This window comes from Leptonychotes weddellii, chromosome 8, assembly GCF_054177405.1.
Source record: "Leptonychotes weddellii isolate Sample4059 chromosome 8, ASM5417740v2, whole genome shotgun sequence".
Lineage (NCBI taxonomy): Eukaryota > Metazoa > Chordata > Mammalia > Carnivora > Phocidae > Leptonychotes > Leptonychotes weddellii.
The window spans coordinates 27,711,925-27,731,062 of NC_138376.1; the positions used below are offsets into that span (position 1 = coordinate 27,711,925).

The 19,138-nt window shown below is 47.4% G+C and overlaps 1 protein-coding gene and 1 pseudogene across 2 annotated transcripts; both read right to left on the reverse strand.

Annotated features, from left to right (window-relative positions):
• Positions 1 to 19: 19 nt before the first annotated feature.
• LOC145722904 (TM2 domain-containing protein 1 pseudogene) lies at positions 20 to 3,782 on the reverse strand (annotated as a pseudogene).
• Positions 3,783 to 4,779: 997 nt separating this feature from the next.
• LOC102730025 (popy Class I histocompatibility antigen, A-1 alpha chain-like) lies at positions 4,780 to 16,029 on the reverse strand. 2 transcript variants are annotated; one of them, XM_081827412.1, is made up of 5 exons: positions 15,913 to 16,029; positions 15,437 to 15,706; positions 15,070 to 15,213; positions 14,193 to 14,468; positions 4,780 to 14,080 (listed from the first exon to the last, which is right to left on the reverse strand). In XM_081827412.1, the coding sequence occupies exons 1-5, from the start codon at positions 15,974 to 15,976 to the stop codon at positions 13,869 to 13,871; spliced, it is 966 nt and encodes a 321-aa protein (XP_081683538.1). In that variant the 5' UTR covers positions 15,977 to 16,029; the 3' UTR covers positions 4,780 to 13,868. The 2 variants fall into 2 exon arrangements, with proteins under 2 accessions (XP_081683538.1, XP_081683536.1); XM_081827410.1 differs by lacking the exons at positions 15,437 to 15,706; positions 15,913 to 16,029 and having other exon boundaries at positions 4,780 to 5,765; positions 13,190 to 13,249; positions 13,982 to 14,468; positions 15,070 to 15,430.
• Positions 16,030 to 19,138: the final 3,109 nt, after the last annotated feature.

Sequence of the window (19,138 nt, forward strand, 5' to 3'; positions counted from 1 at the left end):
TAAAATCAAGGAGGCTCAGTCTGTTTCTTTTTTTAAAATTTTTTAAAAGATTTTATTTATTTGACAGAGAGAGAATATAAGCAGGGGGAGGGGCAGAGGGAGAGGAAGAAGCAGACTCTCCACTGAGCAAGGAGTCCGATGTGGGACTCGATCCCAGAATCCTGGAATCATGACCTGAGCCGAAGGCAGACACTTAACTGAGCCACCCAGGTGTCCCTCAGTCTGTTTCTTTTAAAAAATGTTTATGATTGTAACTATTTTCCTAAATGTTTTATTAGTAATAGTCTTGTAAGTCTGGTTCCATAAGAATCTATAAGATAAGCACTTCCATCTGAAGGTCCAACAATCCGCACTGAAATAAGAATGAAATCAATTAGGCTCCCAATTCCACAAAATCCTATGGCAGAGTATCCAACATAAAATGATCTCCCAACCACCCAAGAAAAAGACAGTGCAACTATTACTTTGTATGAACAGCCATTTACGTTTACTTTTGGGAGCTTGAAAAAATCAACTTCATTTCCAGTAAAATATGCTTCATTGCCACAGAAATCCTCCTAAGTTGTCTTGGATGCTAGAAAACAAAGCACGAGCTGTGTAGTTTGTACAAGTAATTCTTGCATAGCATTGTTTTTTGGTTGGGTTTTTTTTTTTTTTTTTAGATATTTACAAAAATATGTCCCATTTTGATGTTCTCACACTTGTATCTCCTTGCCCCCAGTGGTGGTGGGGGCAACCCTCCAAGGTCCCATGGTAACTGACATGAACCACGGGACACCCGGGAGCTGTTGGGCATGTTAGGGACCAATGCCTCCCACTTTTTACTCTTAAAAACAGTGTTGCAGTGAACATTCTTATCGTTAGAGCAAAGATCCTGGAAGAAGAAACATCTTGACTGGAAGAGCCTGAAGGCCACCGGCTAAGACTAATCTCACAGACTGACCATTCCGTCCTTCAGCTGCTAGACACAGGGTGACTTACAACCTCTGCTTTCCGAACACCACGTTCTTCTCCAGTGTGCCACACAAGTTAAGAAAGTTGAGCTCTTAAGTACAAGCCTAAGAAAAAGAAAACATTTAAAAGACTAGCTGGGTTTGAATCCCAGTCCTGCCATTTGTAACTATGTGACCTTGAGCAAGTTATTCAACCTCCCTGAGCATCAATTTCTTCATCCCTTAAAAACCCTGACATGCAGTTGTGAGGCCTAAATAATTATTCCAGTTATGGCACTGCTCACAAGCAAAAACCTGAATGTTCTATCTTTAAAAGACAAACCAAAAATTAGCCCAAACTTTTGCATCATTTCTCTGAGCTACAGGATGTTCTTTCCCTGGAGAGATATCTGATATTAAACATCTACATTTGCTTGCCTAGAAAAATACATGGTAACTTTTCTGCCTGCGGCACCAAACCACAGTATAGCTGAGCCCCACCACTGTGTAGTCTGACTCTAATTAAAGGCATGTTCTCTACAACAGGACTCTGAGAAACTGGGTAAAAAGGGTTTGTTTCAGAGTCAGCTTTATTACACAGATGAATACAGCCAGCCTGCTCTGTGAAGCGCTTTGCAGTGAGTGGCAGGTGTCCCACATACATCTGATTACGTTAACCTAGAAAGGGCTTACTCTACCTCTAGGCGTGCTTCATCTCAGCAATCAGACTGTGCCTGGGTGGGGGACTTTGCCCTTTGTGGGTTCGATAGCTGGATACTCGTCATCTGCTTCTCCGATTGGAAGCTGCTCTTTTTAGAGAAAGACCTAAATCCCCCTGTTACCTATCTCCAGCCCTTCTCTCACTACTTTTTCCTCTGAACGACTATCCAGGCAGTCAGCACAGCTGCAAGAGTGCCTGCGATGGGCGATTCTCTCCAACTGCGTGTTTGCTTTTTACATCCTGACTCTGGATAGAATCTCCCCACTTCATAGCTAAGGGCATCCTGGAAACTTAGGGATGCCCTAAATATGTTCTCAAAACACATTCTAGGCCTCTAAAGAATCCTAACAATTAACTCTATTTGACACAGAAATAAAGAGAAGGAACATCTAACTTGCATTGTGGTCCTAAGCTCAGAACCTACGAAAGTAAAGAGAATCATGTAATCACTGTCCCCCACCAAGAGATGGCAGTCTTGTTAACAGGTACAGGACCTGATTTGAGCAGAATGCTGCCCCTGCTAACAGTAGGCCAAGAGCTTGTTCTTCTGAACACCAGTTAAACTTCCCACTTGGTCACTTCTTTTAGCTTTTTCTATAAATGGGAGTTGAGGCAGTAGGAGTAGGGGGAGAAGATGGGCCTTGTATTGATGAGGAAATAATGAACTGTCTTGTTCAACTAATTTCGTCCGTTTAGAAGAGCATACAAATTCCAGGAGAGGGTTGGGTCTGTAGTAGGTGCTCAGTAAATACATGCTGTATTTCTCCTCTCTGCAGCACCCCCGAACAGTGTACCCACTAGGGGTTACCAGAGCTCACTACTTTAATCTCCATGCATCATATCCTGCTTCTTGTTTGCTTTACCAAATTCTATAGCAGATCCCCACCTCAGATCCAATTTCCAGACCCACTGTCTCTACTACCCACTTCCCTTTGGGCTCTGTGAACACTTTAATCTGGTGTAACTTTTTTGTCATACAGTAGCCATTTGAATTCTGGATGTTTACAGTAGATTCAGTAATAGTTATTAAATACCCATTTTTGACTAGGTGCTGCTCTATGTTTTTGGGGTATGGCACTGAAAAAAAAAAAAGCTGCTGTGAGCCTACAGTCTGTTCTAGGAGGGGTCAAAAGGTCAAAAGCTTCCCACAAAGGTTTTTCCAGATTACTGTGGGAGGGGCTTAGCAGTGCTACCTATGGAGCTAGCATGTTGGATGTGTCTTCACATTCCTTAAACTCCAGACTGCATCCACTCCAAGATACGAAGCTGGCATTTCATACCTTCAGGACCTGGGTTGCCAGAGTGTTCTCCGGCCATTTGCCTCCGCTTAGGATGTAGGGACCAGCTCTTTGGAGATCAGCCTCTCCCCAGCTCTAGCCAGGGGCCTTCAAGGGCATCTCTGAGTCAAGTTTGGGCCCTCACAGCATGGAAGGCAGACCCAGAAGACCCCCTCAGAACTGCATAAGACCAGCACTGCCCTATGTAGGCAGTCAACTAGGTGACCACTGAGGGAGCTTCAGGGAGGCACAACCAAATGTGTCTGAAGTAAGTATTGACACCACACTGGGCAGGTTTCCAGGACATGTGCCTTTGTGAGTTTATGCCTAGCTGTGAAGACTCTCCTGACCTGTGGCTCTTCTCGGTTCCTCAGCTCCTTACCCAGCCCTCTGCCAGTGGTGCCCTGACTTGCAAGAGCTGATTGTGTGTATCACTTCCTAATTCCACATTCAGTGAGGTCATGTTGGTAGTTTGAAATCAGTCACGGTGGGATTATTTACACCATGGAAATTTGGCAGAATGCCACAAATCGGAGCCCCCTGACCCCGCTGGGATAGCCAGTTAAACATTTACCAGAACGTCACTGGCATCTCCCCACATGGTTGATTCCTAAGGTCTTCTCACCCTGGGTCTTCCCAGTTTTTGTGGAAAAAGCCACTAGTCAGGCCAAGGGTGCTGTCTCCTTCCTGGCACTCTGGAATTGCTCTGCAGGATGGCAGTGGTGTCCCTGCAGAGGCAGAGCGGCCCTCCCACAAGTCTAGGCCACACTGAGTCACCTTTGGAATCACGGACACTTTCAGAATCTCCAGTTTCTCAGCAAACTTGCTGCTGACCATCAGTCCCATAACCATTGGGGCCAGACCTAATCCCAGAGGCCCAGGGAGAAGGCAGATGCCATGCCACCCCCTGCACCCCCTCTTCTTCAGTGACCTGAGTTTTCATAGCCATGAGTGCAGATGGATCCTTGGCGGAGGACAGGGATACAATCAACAGCCGCAGAGCCTCAGTCCTCAGCAGGGCCATCGGTGTGCCCATCATGCTTACTCAAGCCGTCTTCCTACAGGAGTCCTCTAACAGAGAGTGGGCATGGGCACTGTGGCTGGAGTACTGGGCATCTCTCCAGGCCTGGAGCCCTAGTGCTGGATGGTGTGAACCACATTTCATTCTGAGCCACATGCATCTGGATGTTAGCCCTCCCTCTTGGGCTACAAGGTTCCCACCCAGGAGTTCCCACCATACAAGCCAGCTCTGGCTTCTTCCAGCATGGCCACAAGTTGTCCTAGGTAGCATCCTAATTATTTCGGAGAATCCTTCCCAGGCATGGTGTGACCTGGGAGCTGGCAGCTTCTCTTGACTCAGAGGCCACCAGGTACAGCTCAAGGGCTGACCTTGCGAGCAGGCTGATTTCCCGGTGAATGTCTCTAGTCATGAGAGCTGTTTCCAAGTGTACAACCCCCACAGAGCGGCAGGAACTATCTTCCTACTCCCACTCGAAGAACCTCCCTAGTATGGAGGCTCCTCAAAAAGTTACAAATAGAACCACCCTATGACCCAGCAATTGCACTACTAGGTATTTACCCAACGGGTTCAAAAATACAGATTGAAAGGGGTACATGCACCCTGATGTTTATAGCAACATTATCAACAATAGCCAAACTATGGAGAGAGCCCAAGTGCCCATCAACTGATGAATGGATAAAGAAGATGTGGGGTGTGTGTGTGTGTGTGTGTGCGTGTATAATGGAATATTACTCAGCTATCACAAAGAATGAAATCCTGCTATTTGCAACCACATGGATGGAACGTGTATCATGCTATGCGAAATAAGTCAGAGAAAGACAAATACCATATGATTTCACTTGTGGAATTTAAGAAACAAAATAGATGAACGTATGGGAAGGGGAAAAAAAAAAGAGGGAAGCAAACCATAAGAGGCTCAACGGTAGAGAACAAACTGAAGTTTGATGGAGGGAGGTGAGTATTAAGGAGGGCACTTGTTATGATGAGCACTGGGTGTTATATGTTAAGTTAGGAATCACTAAATTCTACTCCTGAAACCACTATTACACAGTATGTTAACTAACTAGAATTTAAATAAAAATTTGAAAAAAAAATGAAGAACCTCCTTACCCTTCTGCAACAGGTCCTGAAATGTGGGGAATGGAAAATAGAACCTCTACTACCTCCCCTTCAGATGCCTAAATATGAGGGGGCCAGATTATTTACCTTTCTTTGCTCTTCTAAGGAGAAGTTAGCTTCTGAACCCCTGGGGAAGTTCTCAGCATTCATTCATTTGTTCCACAAATATTTCCTGCTGAATACCTACTACGTGCCAGGCACTGTGCTAGATTCTAGCATTACCACAATCTATGACCTTATGGGACTTATCCTGGAGAACACATAGAATAACAGATGTTCACACAGAAATAGTACTGGGGGTGCACGTGGGTGGCTCAGCCAGTTAAGCATCCAACTGTCGATCTCAGCTCAGGTCTTGATCTCAGGGTCGTGAGTTCAAGCCCCATGTTGGGCTCCACACTGGGCATGGAGCCTACTAAAAAAAAAAAAAAAAAAAAGGAAATAGTACTGGGAGTCAAGAGAACACAGAAAGGCACAGTATAAGGGACATAGAAGGCTTCCTAGAGCATTAGACATCTAAACTAAGACCTGAAGGACAACTAGGGGGTCACCAGGTTAAGGGTGAGGAGAGAGTAGGGCTGGGGAGGGGAGAAGTGTTCTGGGTAGAGAGAAGTGGAAAGCCGTGGAGGTGAGAGAGAGAGCATGGCCTCCTTGAAGAAGTGAAAGACATTCTGTGTGGCTGGATTGTAGAGTTCCTAAAGAGAAGTAATAATATTAGTTAATGATAGATAATTGTTACCAATTAGCATTGTTACCAGCACTTTAAAAGAATTAACTCTTGTTAATTCAACCGTTATAATTCCATTTTATAGATGAGAAAATGGAGGCAATGAGAGATTACATCACTTGCCCAAGGGCACACACATTGGTGGGAGTGGAGAAGATGCAGCTGACAAAGTGATCAGCCCCTACTATGGAGTTAGGGCCTTATCCTAAGAACAGTGAGCCATCACTGGAGGTTATAATTGGGGGGAGCGACATTTTCCTCTGTTTTGGGAAGATCAATCTGGTTGCTGTGTGGAGGGTAGGTTAGAGGGGGGAAGACAGAGGATCCAGGGAGGTCACTTAAGCAATTCCAATAATCCAAGCATTGGAACCACATCTAACAGGTCTCTGTTAGAGGACTCCTGTAGGAAGACGGCTCGAGTAAGCATGATGGGCACACTGATGGCCCTGCTGAGGACTGAGGCTCTGCGGCTGTTGATTATATCCCTGTCCTCCACCAAGGATCCATCTGCACTCATGGCTATGAATTAAGGCATTGGCAGTTGGGGTGGGGAGAAGTGGAAGGATTTCACAGATATTTAGCAGGTGTATTGAGCAAGACTTCTGATTGATTGGATGTGGGGATGAAAGAGAGCATGGAGTTAAGGTGATGACTGGGCTTCTGCCTTGGACAATGATCTCAGTGAGATTATTCACCAAAGTAACTCAGGAAGAGGAAAATGGGGGAACATATTGGTCAAGCATGAATTTCTGTTTTAGGATTGTTGAGTTTGATAATGCCAAAAAGAAAATTGCATGGAATGAGTCCCTATGCATGCTAATTAGTATGCTCCCCTCCACGGTCCACACACATTTTAATTTTTCCGGATAGTCTTCTGGACATCATCTTCCATAGCAATGGTTGGAAATAATTAAAGTAGTCCTAGACAGCTGCTTTTAGGAATTCAACTGTTACCAGGTGGATTTGAGAATTTACTCTGCCACGATGCCCGAAGGCGATAAGTGTGCCACATGATATCAGACCTACCTCCATTCCAACATCCACTAGATTGGCTGTCAAGATAAATATTCGCAAACTGGGAGAGCGTAAGTGCTGGAACAGAAGAGCTGTTGATTCAAGATCTTTCACACACGCTTGTGGAAAAATCCATGCGTGAAGTATACTCAAGTTAGCGTTGAGATTGACACTTGTGACAAAAAGAAATGCCCTATCAAGTGATCTTACGAAATTGCTACCCACATCGGGACATGAGACAGCTACTCACAAGGGCTTTGAGGCTTCTCCACATAGAGCTGAGAGCTCAGACATGGCACCTGGGCTGGCGATACAAATGTGTACAGACAGCCCCAGGGGTCATAAGGGAGACTAAAATCCCCCAGGGAGAGGAGGCTGCAGGAAAAATACCCCAAACAGAGCACTGAGGACTAGTGACACACAAGAGGAGCCACCTGCAGAGACCGAGTAAGGGTAGCAGGCAAACAGGAGAAGAAATAAGTGGTAGTATATCTCAGAGGGCAAATGTGATGGCTAATTTTATGTGTCAACTTGATTGGGTCACCAGGTGCCAGACATTCGGTCAGACACTATTCTGGGTTCTGTGAGGGTGTTTCTGGATGAAGCTGACATTTGAATCAGTGGACTGAGTAAAGCAGATTGCCCTCCCCAACGTGGGAGTCCCCATCAAGTCAGTTAGAGGCCTGAATAGAATAAAAGGCTGACCCTCTGGTAAGTGAGTGGAAGGTTCCTCCTGCTGGACTTCCTTGAGCTGGACATGTTTGCGGTTTTTTTTCCTGCCTTTGGGCTCAGACTGAAACATCCGCGCTTCCTGGGTCTCTAGCCTGTAGGCCTTCAGACTGGAATTATACCATCAGCTCTCTTGAGTCTCTGGCTTGCCAACGGCAGATCCTGGAATTTGTCAGCCTCCAGAGTCACGTGAGCTGTTTCCTTATACTAAATCTATCACCTACCTACCTACCTACCTACCTACCTGTAATCATATTGGTTCTGTTACTCTGGAGAACACTGACTAGTACAGCAAGGCAAAATTTCAGGAATTAGGGAGTGGTTAACAGAGCCGAAGTTTGCTGTTTGGTCAAGTAAGACAAGAACTAAATGAAACTGGACCACTTTCTTACACCATACCCAAAATAAACTCAAAATGGATTAAGAATTAATGAACTCAAAATGGATTAAATGTGAGACCTGAAACCATAAAAATCCTAGAAAAGAGCACAAGCAGTAGTTTCTCTGACATTGGCCATGACAACATTTTTTTAGATCTGTCTCCCGAGGCAAGGGAAACAAAAGCAAAAATAAACTATTGGAACCACATCAAAATAAAAAGCTTCTGCACAGCAAAGGAAACAGTCAACAAAACTAAAAGACAACATACTGAATGGGAGAAGATATTTGCAAATGACATGTCCAATAAAAGGTTAGTATCCAAAATATATTAAAAAAACTGATACAACTTAACACCAGAAACCAAGTAATGCAATTAAAACATGGACAGGGGTGCCTGGGTGGCTCAGTCGTTAGGTGTCCGCCTTCGGCTCGGGTCATGGTCCTGGGGTCCTGGGATCGAGTCCCGCATTGGGCTCCCTGCTCGGCGGGGAGCCTGCTTCTCCCTCTCCCACTCCCCCTGCATGTGTTCCCTCTCTCGCTGTGTCTTTCTCTGTCAAATAAATAAAATCTTTTAAAAAATAAAATAAAATGGAGTGGTTTTTTAGACTTTTGTGGAGGCCACTAAAACCTAATATGGATACTCTCCTCAGAAATATGTGCATGTATAAAGAAATGTAAAATGTCAGTGTATGTATGTGGATCATCTGAAGTGATACAGATCTGGGTTTTTAACCCCGGGAAGAGACAAAGGCTGGGAGAAGGCATGTTGAATAATCACTTCATCATGCAACAATGCTACTCCACTTATTTGTGAGTAGGAACTGGAGTAGACATAAGCTGGACCCATAACAAGCATCAAGGGAATAAGTTGAAAGATGCCATTTATGAGTCACTCCTTCATCCAAGCAGACTTGCATGCCTACAATGTACCCAATCAAGTTCTAGTCTCAGATCACTGCTCCACATGTGGAAACCCATCATTCATTTACATTCCTGACCCCCAATGTCCATTCCCAGAACTTGTACGTCTCTTCCCAAGTAAAGGAGGCTTTCCACACGTAAACAATCTTGATGGAAGCAGAGACCACCTCCATCCATAGAGAAGAGAACCCACTTTGTCAGTCTTGCAGTTGGACATGACATGAAGTGTCAACACTCACGTGACCACCTGCCAGACTCAGGACACGTGACAGACACACTGGGACAGCGTCCATGCATTGGGCGCAGGGGGTCCGAGCAGTGTCACAGCGGGGTCATGCAGTGGTCGGGGGCAGCTGCGATAGCAGTCCCAGCCTCAGGGCCCAGTGTCCTCCCTCAGGGGAGTCAGTGGTGTGGACAGGGGCATTGATACCCAGTAGCAGGGTGCTGGCTGTATGTGGGCCTCCATCGAGGGTCCAGTGTGGATTCTGCTCCCGGCTGTGTAGCCTCAAGCCTGCTCAGTGGCTTTCCTTGAAACAAAACAAGCGCCATATGCCCTCTCTCTTCCCTAAATCTCTCTGTAACTGTACATACGTATCACAAGGAGTCAGAAACCCATGTAGGGAAGAGTTTCCAAGAGCAAGATTTCAGACATTTTTTTCCAGCTTTACAGAGATATGATATACACCATTGTGTAAGCAAGCTCAGGGGTACAACCTGTTGGTTGATATATTTCTATCCTGCAAAATGATAATAACCACTAAAATCACAGCATTAGCTAATACCCGCATGTCACATAGTTACCATTTCCTTGTGAGATGCAAACATTAAGACCTACACTCTTAGTAACTCCAAGATTTTATGTTGAGCTGATAAGCACTTCCTCATCTGCCACCTGGCTGTGCCCCCTGGGAGAGAAAATATGTTTCTCCCAGCATGTCTTGCATTTTTCTTCCTACAAAAAAACCATTTAAAGATTTTGTTTATTTATTTGAAAGAGAGACAGAGAGTGGGCGCACCTGCGTGTGTGGGGGGGAGGGGCAGAGAGAGAGGGAGAGAATTTCAAGCAGACTCCACGCTGAGTGGGAAGCCTGACTCGGGGCTCAATCTCATGACCCTCAGATCACGACTTGAGCCAAAACCAAGAGTTGGACACCCAACCGAGTCACCCAGGCATCCCCCAAAAACCAATTAAATGTGTATGTAAGACCTCTTCCCACAATGAGTGCTCTCATCAATGACTTCATTGTTTCCCTATCTGGTGGAGCCCCAAGAGTTGCTTTTGGCTTTGTTACAAAATACTCAGGCCTCTCCCAAGACCCACCGTCTTAGAATGCTGGGCGAGGGCCTAGGAATCAGTTAATAAGGCCTACGGGAGAGGTTGGTGCACAGCCATGTGGGGATCCCGCTCTATGTGCTTGCTACTCAGCGTGGGATCCGAAGATCAGCAGCAGCGGCAGCACCGACCCGTTATCAACCCAGAATCTCACGCTCTACTCCAGACTGGCTAGATCTTCATAGTCCAGGCAATTCCTGTGCACGTTGAAGGTTGGGCCTCCCTGATCTATGTGTCTTCTAGATGCAGAACCAGACTGTGCAGTACGCTCTGGGTGTGCGCTCTGATCAGCTTGCTGAGCCCTGAGGAGTCCAGGGTTTGGTCCTGTTCCTTTCTCTTCTAAGGCCATCGCCCCCTTGGTGACCTCATCTCTGCTGAAGGCTTTAAACATCATTTATATGACATCACTTCCCAAATCTATTTCTCCCACCCAGATATTTCTCCTACCCTGCACTCTGTATCCAACTGCCAACTCTGCTTTCATTCCTAATAGACATCTCAGATTCCATATTCCTAAAGTGGATGCCTGTGATGCTGCTTCCCCAGATATGCTACTTCTAGAGTCTTCTCCATTTCCATGAAGGCACCCCACATTTCTACTTGCAGTCTGAAATACTGGATGCCCTCCTTGATTCCTCCTTCTCACCACCCAGAATGAATCCATTAGGAAATGCTGCAAAGTCCATCTGTAAATATTTCCAGCACCCCATCCCTTCTTACTATTTTCCCTCCTTATGCCCCAGCCGTACAGCCCACGTCCCCCACCTGGGACACTTCGCTGGTTTCCTACACTTTCCCTACTGGTCGCTTGCCCTGCATCTCTCCATTCTGCAAGGTGCTGCTAGAAAGTCAATCCCATTGATCTGTTCGTTCATTCTTGTAACTCCACACCTCATTTAGAGAAAACTCAAAAGCCTTCTAATATCCTCAGACCTCCGTGACATGGCTGACATCTGACCTCATTTCGTCTGCTCTCTGCTCCAGCCACCCAGCTTCCTCACCTTTCCGTGAACACAGGACGCGCCCCTGCCCTAGTGCGTGTGCGCTGGGGGTTCCCTGGCTGGAAAGAGCTCCCCCCAGACCTCCTCTTACACAACTCCTTCATGTCCTTCAAACCTCTCAGAGGTCACCTTCTCAGTGAGGCTCCTCTGATCCCTGGAGTAGAGTAGCCATCATACCTGTCCCAGCACAGTGCTCTCTGAGTCACCTTCCTCACAGCACCTACCAACTTCCTATTTAAACCCTTCCCTTAGGTACTGAGCTTACACAATACACAGGTCACCTCTGAATGACCCTGGTTTGGACTGTGCACCACCCCTTACCTGTGGACTTTTATCCAGTAAATACCATCCATGCATTTTTCTTCCTTGGGATTTCTTACTATTTTCTCTAGCTTAATTATTAGAATACAGTATATAATATATGTAGCATATAAAATATATGTTAAACAACTGTATATTTTATCACGAAGGCGTCCAGTCAACAGTAGGCTCTTAGTACTTAAGTTTTTGAGGAATCAAAATTACACCTGGATTACTGACTGCCCAAGCGGGCCACTGCCCCAATCCCCACATTGAGAGACAAGCGCAGTCTGCCCCTTACCACTAGAACATAGTCTCTACAAGACCAGCAAGTTTTCCCTCTCCTTAGTCTCACTGAGGTGTCCTAGATGAAACAGTGTGGCCCGTATGTGCCACATGACAATTATCAGTTGAATGAATGAGCAGGTAGAGGACCCCCTCTTCCAGATGCGCCTCAGGCACAGATGTTCTGTGGCAGCTCCCGCCCCCCGTGCGCCCACCTCGCCGTCCGGGCTACCCTCCCCTCCCTCGCTCTGCTCAGCCCCTCCCCCCCCGCCACCATGTCTCGGGCGCACAGAGCACACAGAGTTCTCTCTTCAGAAACACTGTACTTAGGCTTTACGGGTCCTTTTCTCCAACCACCTAGAAATCCATGTTAGACTCTGCTTTATAAATCCATGCACTTGGATCGGAGCCAGCACTAAGATCACTGAACTAAGGGCAGGGAGAGAGAACAGAGCAGCAGAGAAGGTAGAAACTAACTGAAGTTTAATAAGGATGAGAACCTTTCAGATTCCTCCTCTCTCTATCTCCGGAATCTAAAGAATAATCCAGACAATAGCTCTAGAGGGAGGGGAAGACATGGATGAATCTGGAAGTTCATCCCTCCATACCACAGAGATTCCTGTGTGCAGGGCCTGAATTAGGCCTGTGGGAACCACAGCCCAAAGGACACCCGCTGCTGTAACTGACGGGGTCGCCCAGGGGAGAACAGGACAAGTACACAAGAGCAAGAACAGGCCTGATGCTCTACAGAAACAATGAAAAAAACCACCCAAAATGGGGGCTATGTCATGACCTGGGCCTGAGCCTAAGCTGTCAGTCACAGGAAGCTCTTGCTGCACAAGGTCCTGGTGACAGGTCTCTGTGATCACAGGTCCTGGTGAGACAAGCTTCCACAGAAGGGGCAGGACACAGAGCAGAAAGATGACCCAGCTGAGGGGTGAGCATGTCATACCCATGATGCACTGAACACTGACTGGGCACAGGCCCCATCCCCGCTCGGCTCCTCGGAGCCTTCTCCTATCCCCACCTGCAATAGACTCAACACAGCAAACAAAAGTTCTGGAAGGTTCTCAGTGCTTCCGCTTATTTGCTGTCTCAATTTTACAAATCTCCTCTTTTATTACCCCATCAACCCCACATGCCAAGTGTTAAAAAACACAAACTCATATCTGGATTCTCATTTTCAATAGGGAAGTAAGTCATTCGTACTCAGTCCAGCATAAAATAAAGACAGGGATGGTGACGGTCCAGCCCTGCCTCTGCTGGAACAGGAGAGTACATCAGAAATGAGAAGGCAGGTCAGTATGGGAAGGGGGCGTGGTGGGCAGGGTGGGCCACTCTCCCCACCTCCTCACATTATGCTCATAGGAACACAGACACTTTCTGACACTTTTTGCACAAAGAGAAGTCAGGGGTTGTTGGTGTTACCAAGTGGGAGTGTGAACAAATCTTGCATCTCTCAGGCCCCACAAGGCAGCTGGTCTCATGCTGTGAAAAACAATCATGTACAAATTTAGGTCAATCACATAAGTGCGGACATTCTCAACAGCCCCCTGCATGCTCAAAGTGTCCCTAGTGCCCCAAACCCTCCCCACATCAGGCCCTCAGAGGTCTCACTATAGTTGCTGTGAGACGCACATCACAGCCCTGGGCAATGTCATTGCCTACTGGGGGAAAGAACAGGAGCTATGGGGTGGGTGAGCTCCCCACGGGGTCCTGTCTACACTAACCAAGGGTCTCAGGGATCACCCCCTCCATCCTTATGTGCAGAGTGGGAGTAGTTTCTTGTTATTTGACCTGTGGGAAGAAAACATCACGTCAGAGGCCTGGACAAGGCTGGGCCATGCGATCCTAGAGGAAGCTCCTAGCCCTGGTCCAAAATGAAGTTTGTAGAATTGTGACTGAAAACTCAGAACAGCATCAGGAAACATGAAGAACCGAGGTGTGTGGTCACTGAACCACCTGACTCGCTGGAGGTCTGTTCTCAGCAGGGACCTTCCTCTCTGTCCTTTGACTGCTGGGAATCAGGTCCCCATCACCAGAATTACCAAGATGAAAATTTGCCCTTCCTTTTCATAAGTGTTTGCTACAGAGTGAATGTTAGTAGTCAGCTCCAGAGTGGGCAAGTCCATGTGTGTGGATGGTACTTCCCAGTAACAAGGCAGGGCCATCTCATACCTAGGAAACCCCCCAAGGGGACAAGAAAACTCAGTTTCCTACCTGAGCACTTCTTTCTCCAGATCACAGCTACAATGACCACAGTGATCACAAAAAGAACCAGACCAGCAATGATGCCCATGATGGGCTGAGTAGGTGGCTCTGGAAAGGGAAGGGAAGGTGAGGGGCCCAGACCTGTAGCCTGAGTCCACACTTTGCCAAAATTCTCCAGAAGGTTTCCTGAGAAGAGGCTCTACCCCAAACCCCTCCTTACCCCATGTTAACGTGATGGGCTCGGGCAGCCCCTCATGCTGCACATGGCACGTGTATCTCTGCTCCTGTCCAGAAGGCACCACCACAGCTGTCCACTTCTGGAAGGTCCCATCCCCTGCAGGCCTGGTCTCCACAAGCTCTGTGTCCTGGGTCAGGTCCTCCCTGTCCTGCTGCCAGGTCAGGGTGATCTCTGCAGGGTAGAAGCCCAGGGCCCAGCACTTCAGGGTGACATCATGGTCAGAGATGGGGTGATGGCTCACATGTGTTTTGGGCGGTTCTGAGGAAGAAGAATCAGAAATCCACACTTGGGTGTACCTTTATGGACCACTGAAACAGCATTCATTTGACCATCTTGAGGTGGACAGGGCAATTGGTTCAGATGAAAAAAGCACAAAACCCAGACACCAGCCTAGCCTTTGGGATCTCCTAATCCTTGGAAAATTCTAGAATCAGGGAGATGGCCCAGGGTAGGACGCTGTAGGTCTAAGGGGGAGAGCACACTGTTGGTCCTGACAATGGTGGCAGGTGATTGAGTCAGAAAACCTGGAGTCAGATGTCCAAAGATGTTCTCAGGCGCAGAACAGAGATATTCTCAGATGGAGGTTAAGTCAAGGTTCACAAGGTGGCTGTTAGGGTCAAAAGGAACCGCTGATGGTCTCCACCTGCCTCCCGGGAGAGACTGGATTCCTCAATTGTCCTATAGAGAAAGCGGCCCTCTGGGTGAGTCACTCAATAGTAGGAACATGAACACGGAGGCTGATCTCCTTCTCCCCACCCATGGGGGAGGTGGTATTCTGACACTGAGTCCACTTTCCCCTCCTGGTGGGAAGCCAGCCCCAGTGGAGGGGAGATCCCGGAGGCCCCGCGGCCCCTGGTACCTGCGCGCTGCAGCGTCTGGTTCCCCTTCTCCAGGTGCCTGCGGAGCGACTTCACGCACTCGCTCTGAGCGTAGTTGCTGCCGTGCTCGGCCACACCGGCCGGCCCCAAGTCGCAGCCAAACATCCCCTGGAGGGTGTGAGACCGCCCGCGCGGTCAGCTCTCAGATTGTCACCACCCCTGGTGGTGGACAAACGACGAAGTCCAAACAAAGTAAAACCGCTTAAAAGTTCCGGCGGGCTCTTCCAAGGTCGGGGCGGGGTGGGCTCCGCAGCCTCGGTGTGACGCTCGGACCCCGACACTCGGGGCGACCGAGGCCCGTCGGTGGGGATGGGGTTCGTGACGTGGACCCGACCCCGCGCCGCTCACCCGCCTCGCTCTGACTGTAGTAGCCGACAGCGATCCATAGGTTCCGTCGCGAAAGCTGGGTGTGGCCCTTGGCGTTTCGCGTCTCCCGGTCCCAATACTCCGGCCCCTCCCGCTCCACCCACGGCGCCCGCGGCTCCATCCTCCGACTCGCCGCGTCGCTGTCGAACCGCACGAACGGCGTGCCGTCCACGTAGCCGACGACCACGAAGCGGGGCTCCCTGCGGCCGGGCCGGGACACGGCGGTGTGGAAATACTTCAGGGAGTGGGAGCCTGCGGGCTCGGAGGGGCGCTGGGCCCGGGGCGCAGGTGCAGGCGGCCGGGAGGGCAGGGCGGAGGCGGGGAGGGACGGGGGAGCACAGGCCGGGGCGGGGAGGGGGGTGGCGGAGAGGCGCCTTCCCGGGGATCCCGCGTCCCCGCCCGAAGCTCCCCTCGCTCCGGCCCCGCAGAGGCCCTTTCCTCCCGCCCCACGCACTCACCCGCCCAGGTCTCGGTCTCGGCCAGGGCCCCCGACAGCAGCAGGACGACGGTTCGGGGCCCCATGGCCCAGACCTTCAGGGTCTGAGGAGTAGATGCGTCCCTGTGGGTGTGGTCAGGACTTTCGAACCCGGAATCTCGGTGCCGCTGATTGGGTTCTCCAGAAACCCGACACCCAATGGGATTGCGAACTGCGGTCGCGTCACTAGTATCCCGGCGGGAGGACCTGACGCGTTGTGGGAGTGAGACGTGAAACCCAGGGAGAGGGGGGACTCTCCAGCCCCAGACACCGCTGTTGACAGGCAGGCCTTCCCGGGGAAATGCGACTTTGCCCCGATCCCTCGCTTACTGCACAGTGCGCTCTTCGTCACCTTGTCTCCCTGAGTCGTGGCCCAGGTTTGTGTGAGTCAGTGATTCTCAAAAATTATGATCACAGGATATCTCTATGGTCTTACAAATTACGGAGGATCCCAAGGATAATTTTGCATCTGTGGGTTATATCTATCAGTGTTTACCATAGTAGGAATAAAACAGGGTTAAACATGTATTAATTCATTTAGAATCACATTAATAACCCTTGACATAACAGAAATATTGCTTTTATGAAAAATATTTCCCCCAGTAAACAGGGCAGTGAGAAAAGTGGATTTTTGTTACATTTTCCAGTTTGCAAGTCTCTTTCTTGTTCTTGTCTGTCTCCTTCGAAGACCCCTGGATGTTCAGATTTGCTTCTGCATTTATAGTGTTGTTTTGGTTGAAGTATATGAAAATATTAACAGCCTTGCACAAATATGGGAGAATAGCATGTTTCCTAACCTTTTCAGATAATTATGGATAGTCATGTTTGATACTATATTACAACTACACAAGTTATACTTTCTGTAAGGTTATTTGCAAAGTGGCACCTGAAACAGTATCATTGAGTATGTCCTTCTTTGTTACATTAAAATCCATGGGCCCAGCTTGCATACTGAATGGATCTTGTACTAAAGCTTGATTTGTCTTTTTTTTTTTTTTAAGATTTTTATTTATTTATTTGACACAGAGAGAGAGAGATCACAAGTAGGCAGACAGGCAGGCAGAGGGAGAGGGAGAAGCAGGCTCCCTGCTGAGCACAGAGCCCGATGTGGGGCTCGATCCCAGGACCTTGGGATCATGACCTGAGCCGAAGGGAGATGCTTAACCATCTGAGCCACCCAGGCGTCCCTAAAACTTGATTTGTCTTAAAGCAATGTGTTGTTCCCATGTTTATTAGACTGGAATCAAGTTATCAAAACATCCCATTTGTTTTACTATTATCACAGATCCTGACAGGAAAGTTTGTCAGTAGGGAGAAGCTGTCAAGCTTATTGGTGGATCACAAGTTTTCCAAAATTCTGGTTTTCTCTTGAGAGTTTACATTTAATCAGGGCAACAAGTACTGTCAGCTGTCATGTGTGAGTTGATTTTAATGAAGGGGTAGGGTCATGTTCATTTTCAAGAAACTGTCGGCCAAATATCCTAAATAATCCAAGTTTCTGTGTCATTCATTCCTTCAAGTAAAAATGGCATTTTGTAACAACAACAACAACAACAAAAACAACCCCAGTCCAGTTAAGTTCATGCAAATTATTTTCCTGGGAGCTTAGGGATATGCTGTACATCCCACACCATCATATAAGACATGTTTAAAATGTGGATTTGAGAATAATTTAGTAAGATAATTTTTAATGCTTCAACCAGGATGTTTTCAAGTGATACTAGTTTTTTTGTTTTTTTTCCATTGAGGCATTTTATTTACACGTGTGTATTACATCCCTAGAAAAAGAATCCCAAGATTTTCCCTCCTGTGTGTTTTCAGCTTGCTTCTTCATGCTCCACGATGCCAGCTGAGGTTGTCAGGACAATGACACCAAACTGGCAGGATGGGAGCGGATTCTTTTGCCATTTTCCTTTTTTCTTTCTTTCTTTTTTAAATGTTTATTTATTTTTAGTGATCTCTACACCCAATGTGGGGTTTGAACTCATGACCCTGGGATCAACAGTCACATGCTCTTCTGACCGAGCAAGCTTCCTCTTCACTCAGTAGAATCCCTTTCCTTGAGCTGCACTTCCTGCCTCTGAAAACTCAGCCCTGACTTTAGCCCCTGAGTGCATCTAGAAGAGAACTCGCCTCCTGGAAATGTGGTGCCAGAGAGGGTGCTCAGTTTGGGAAGGGAGTTGGAGGGACAGGGATTTCCCTTTTGTAACTGGGAACAGTTTGTGCCTAAAGGCACCAGACCCATGCATAACCGACTTTGATTTTGTGACACACCAGCCCCATATGTATTCACATCCCAGACAGAATCTGATGTCATCTGTAAGATAAATCATGTTGGTCTTTTCAGTTTACATGTGTCTAATGCATCTGGCTTGAGGTCCAGAAAGCATGCAGAGCGGTACGGTCCAATACAACATTCTGTGCGGAAGGAATTCTTCTGTATCTGCACTGTCCAGTATGGTGGCCACGAGCTACATGTGGTTACTGAAATGCAGGTGGCACTTGAAATGTGGCTAGTGTGCTGAGCAGTGGCATTTTTAATTGTTTTAAATGAATAGGAATTTAAGTAGCCGTATGAGGCTCATAGAGCTACCATTCAGACAGTATATATCTAGAACGCTCTTAGTTTTCAGGATTCTCCTCAAAAAAGATACTGTGTGACTCATAGGTATATGTATATTAAATTTATCTTCAAATGGAAGTCATGGATTTGTCTATGTGGGTCTGAGACATATGCTTAAAATACAGCATGAAAGTATAATTGATATGCATTGTAACAGCTAAAGTTTACAGGCATTAACCAAAACATGATGTTTTACGTCAAGGTCATAAGTGTTCAAAAATGCCCATCACTGGAGCTAATTGATGTGTCTATAAAGTTTGGGTGTCTTGTTGGTGTTTGCGTTCAATAGGAGGCACATAAGTCTTCACTGAGCCCAAGTGAGAACATTATTGAACACAACATATATCAGATACCTTGGAGGCCCTGTACATACTTGCAAAAATAAAGCAGAAGATGGACATCTTAGATTCCTCCCGCTTAGAAACTTTTACCTCTTTCACCTCCCCATACTTTTGCCCAAATTCAGACAATTCTCTGTTTTTCCCTTCACCTTTGAAACCCTCTGCTCTTCATTTCTACTGAGGGGAAAATATACATGAAATGTTTACAAGTGTGAGATGAAGAATTCTCTAAGCATGGCCCCAAT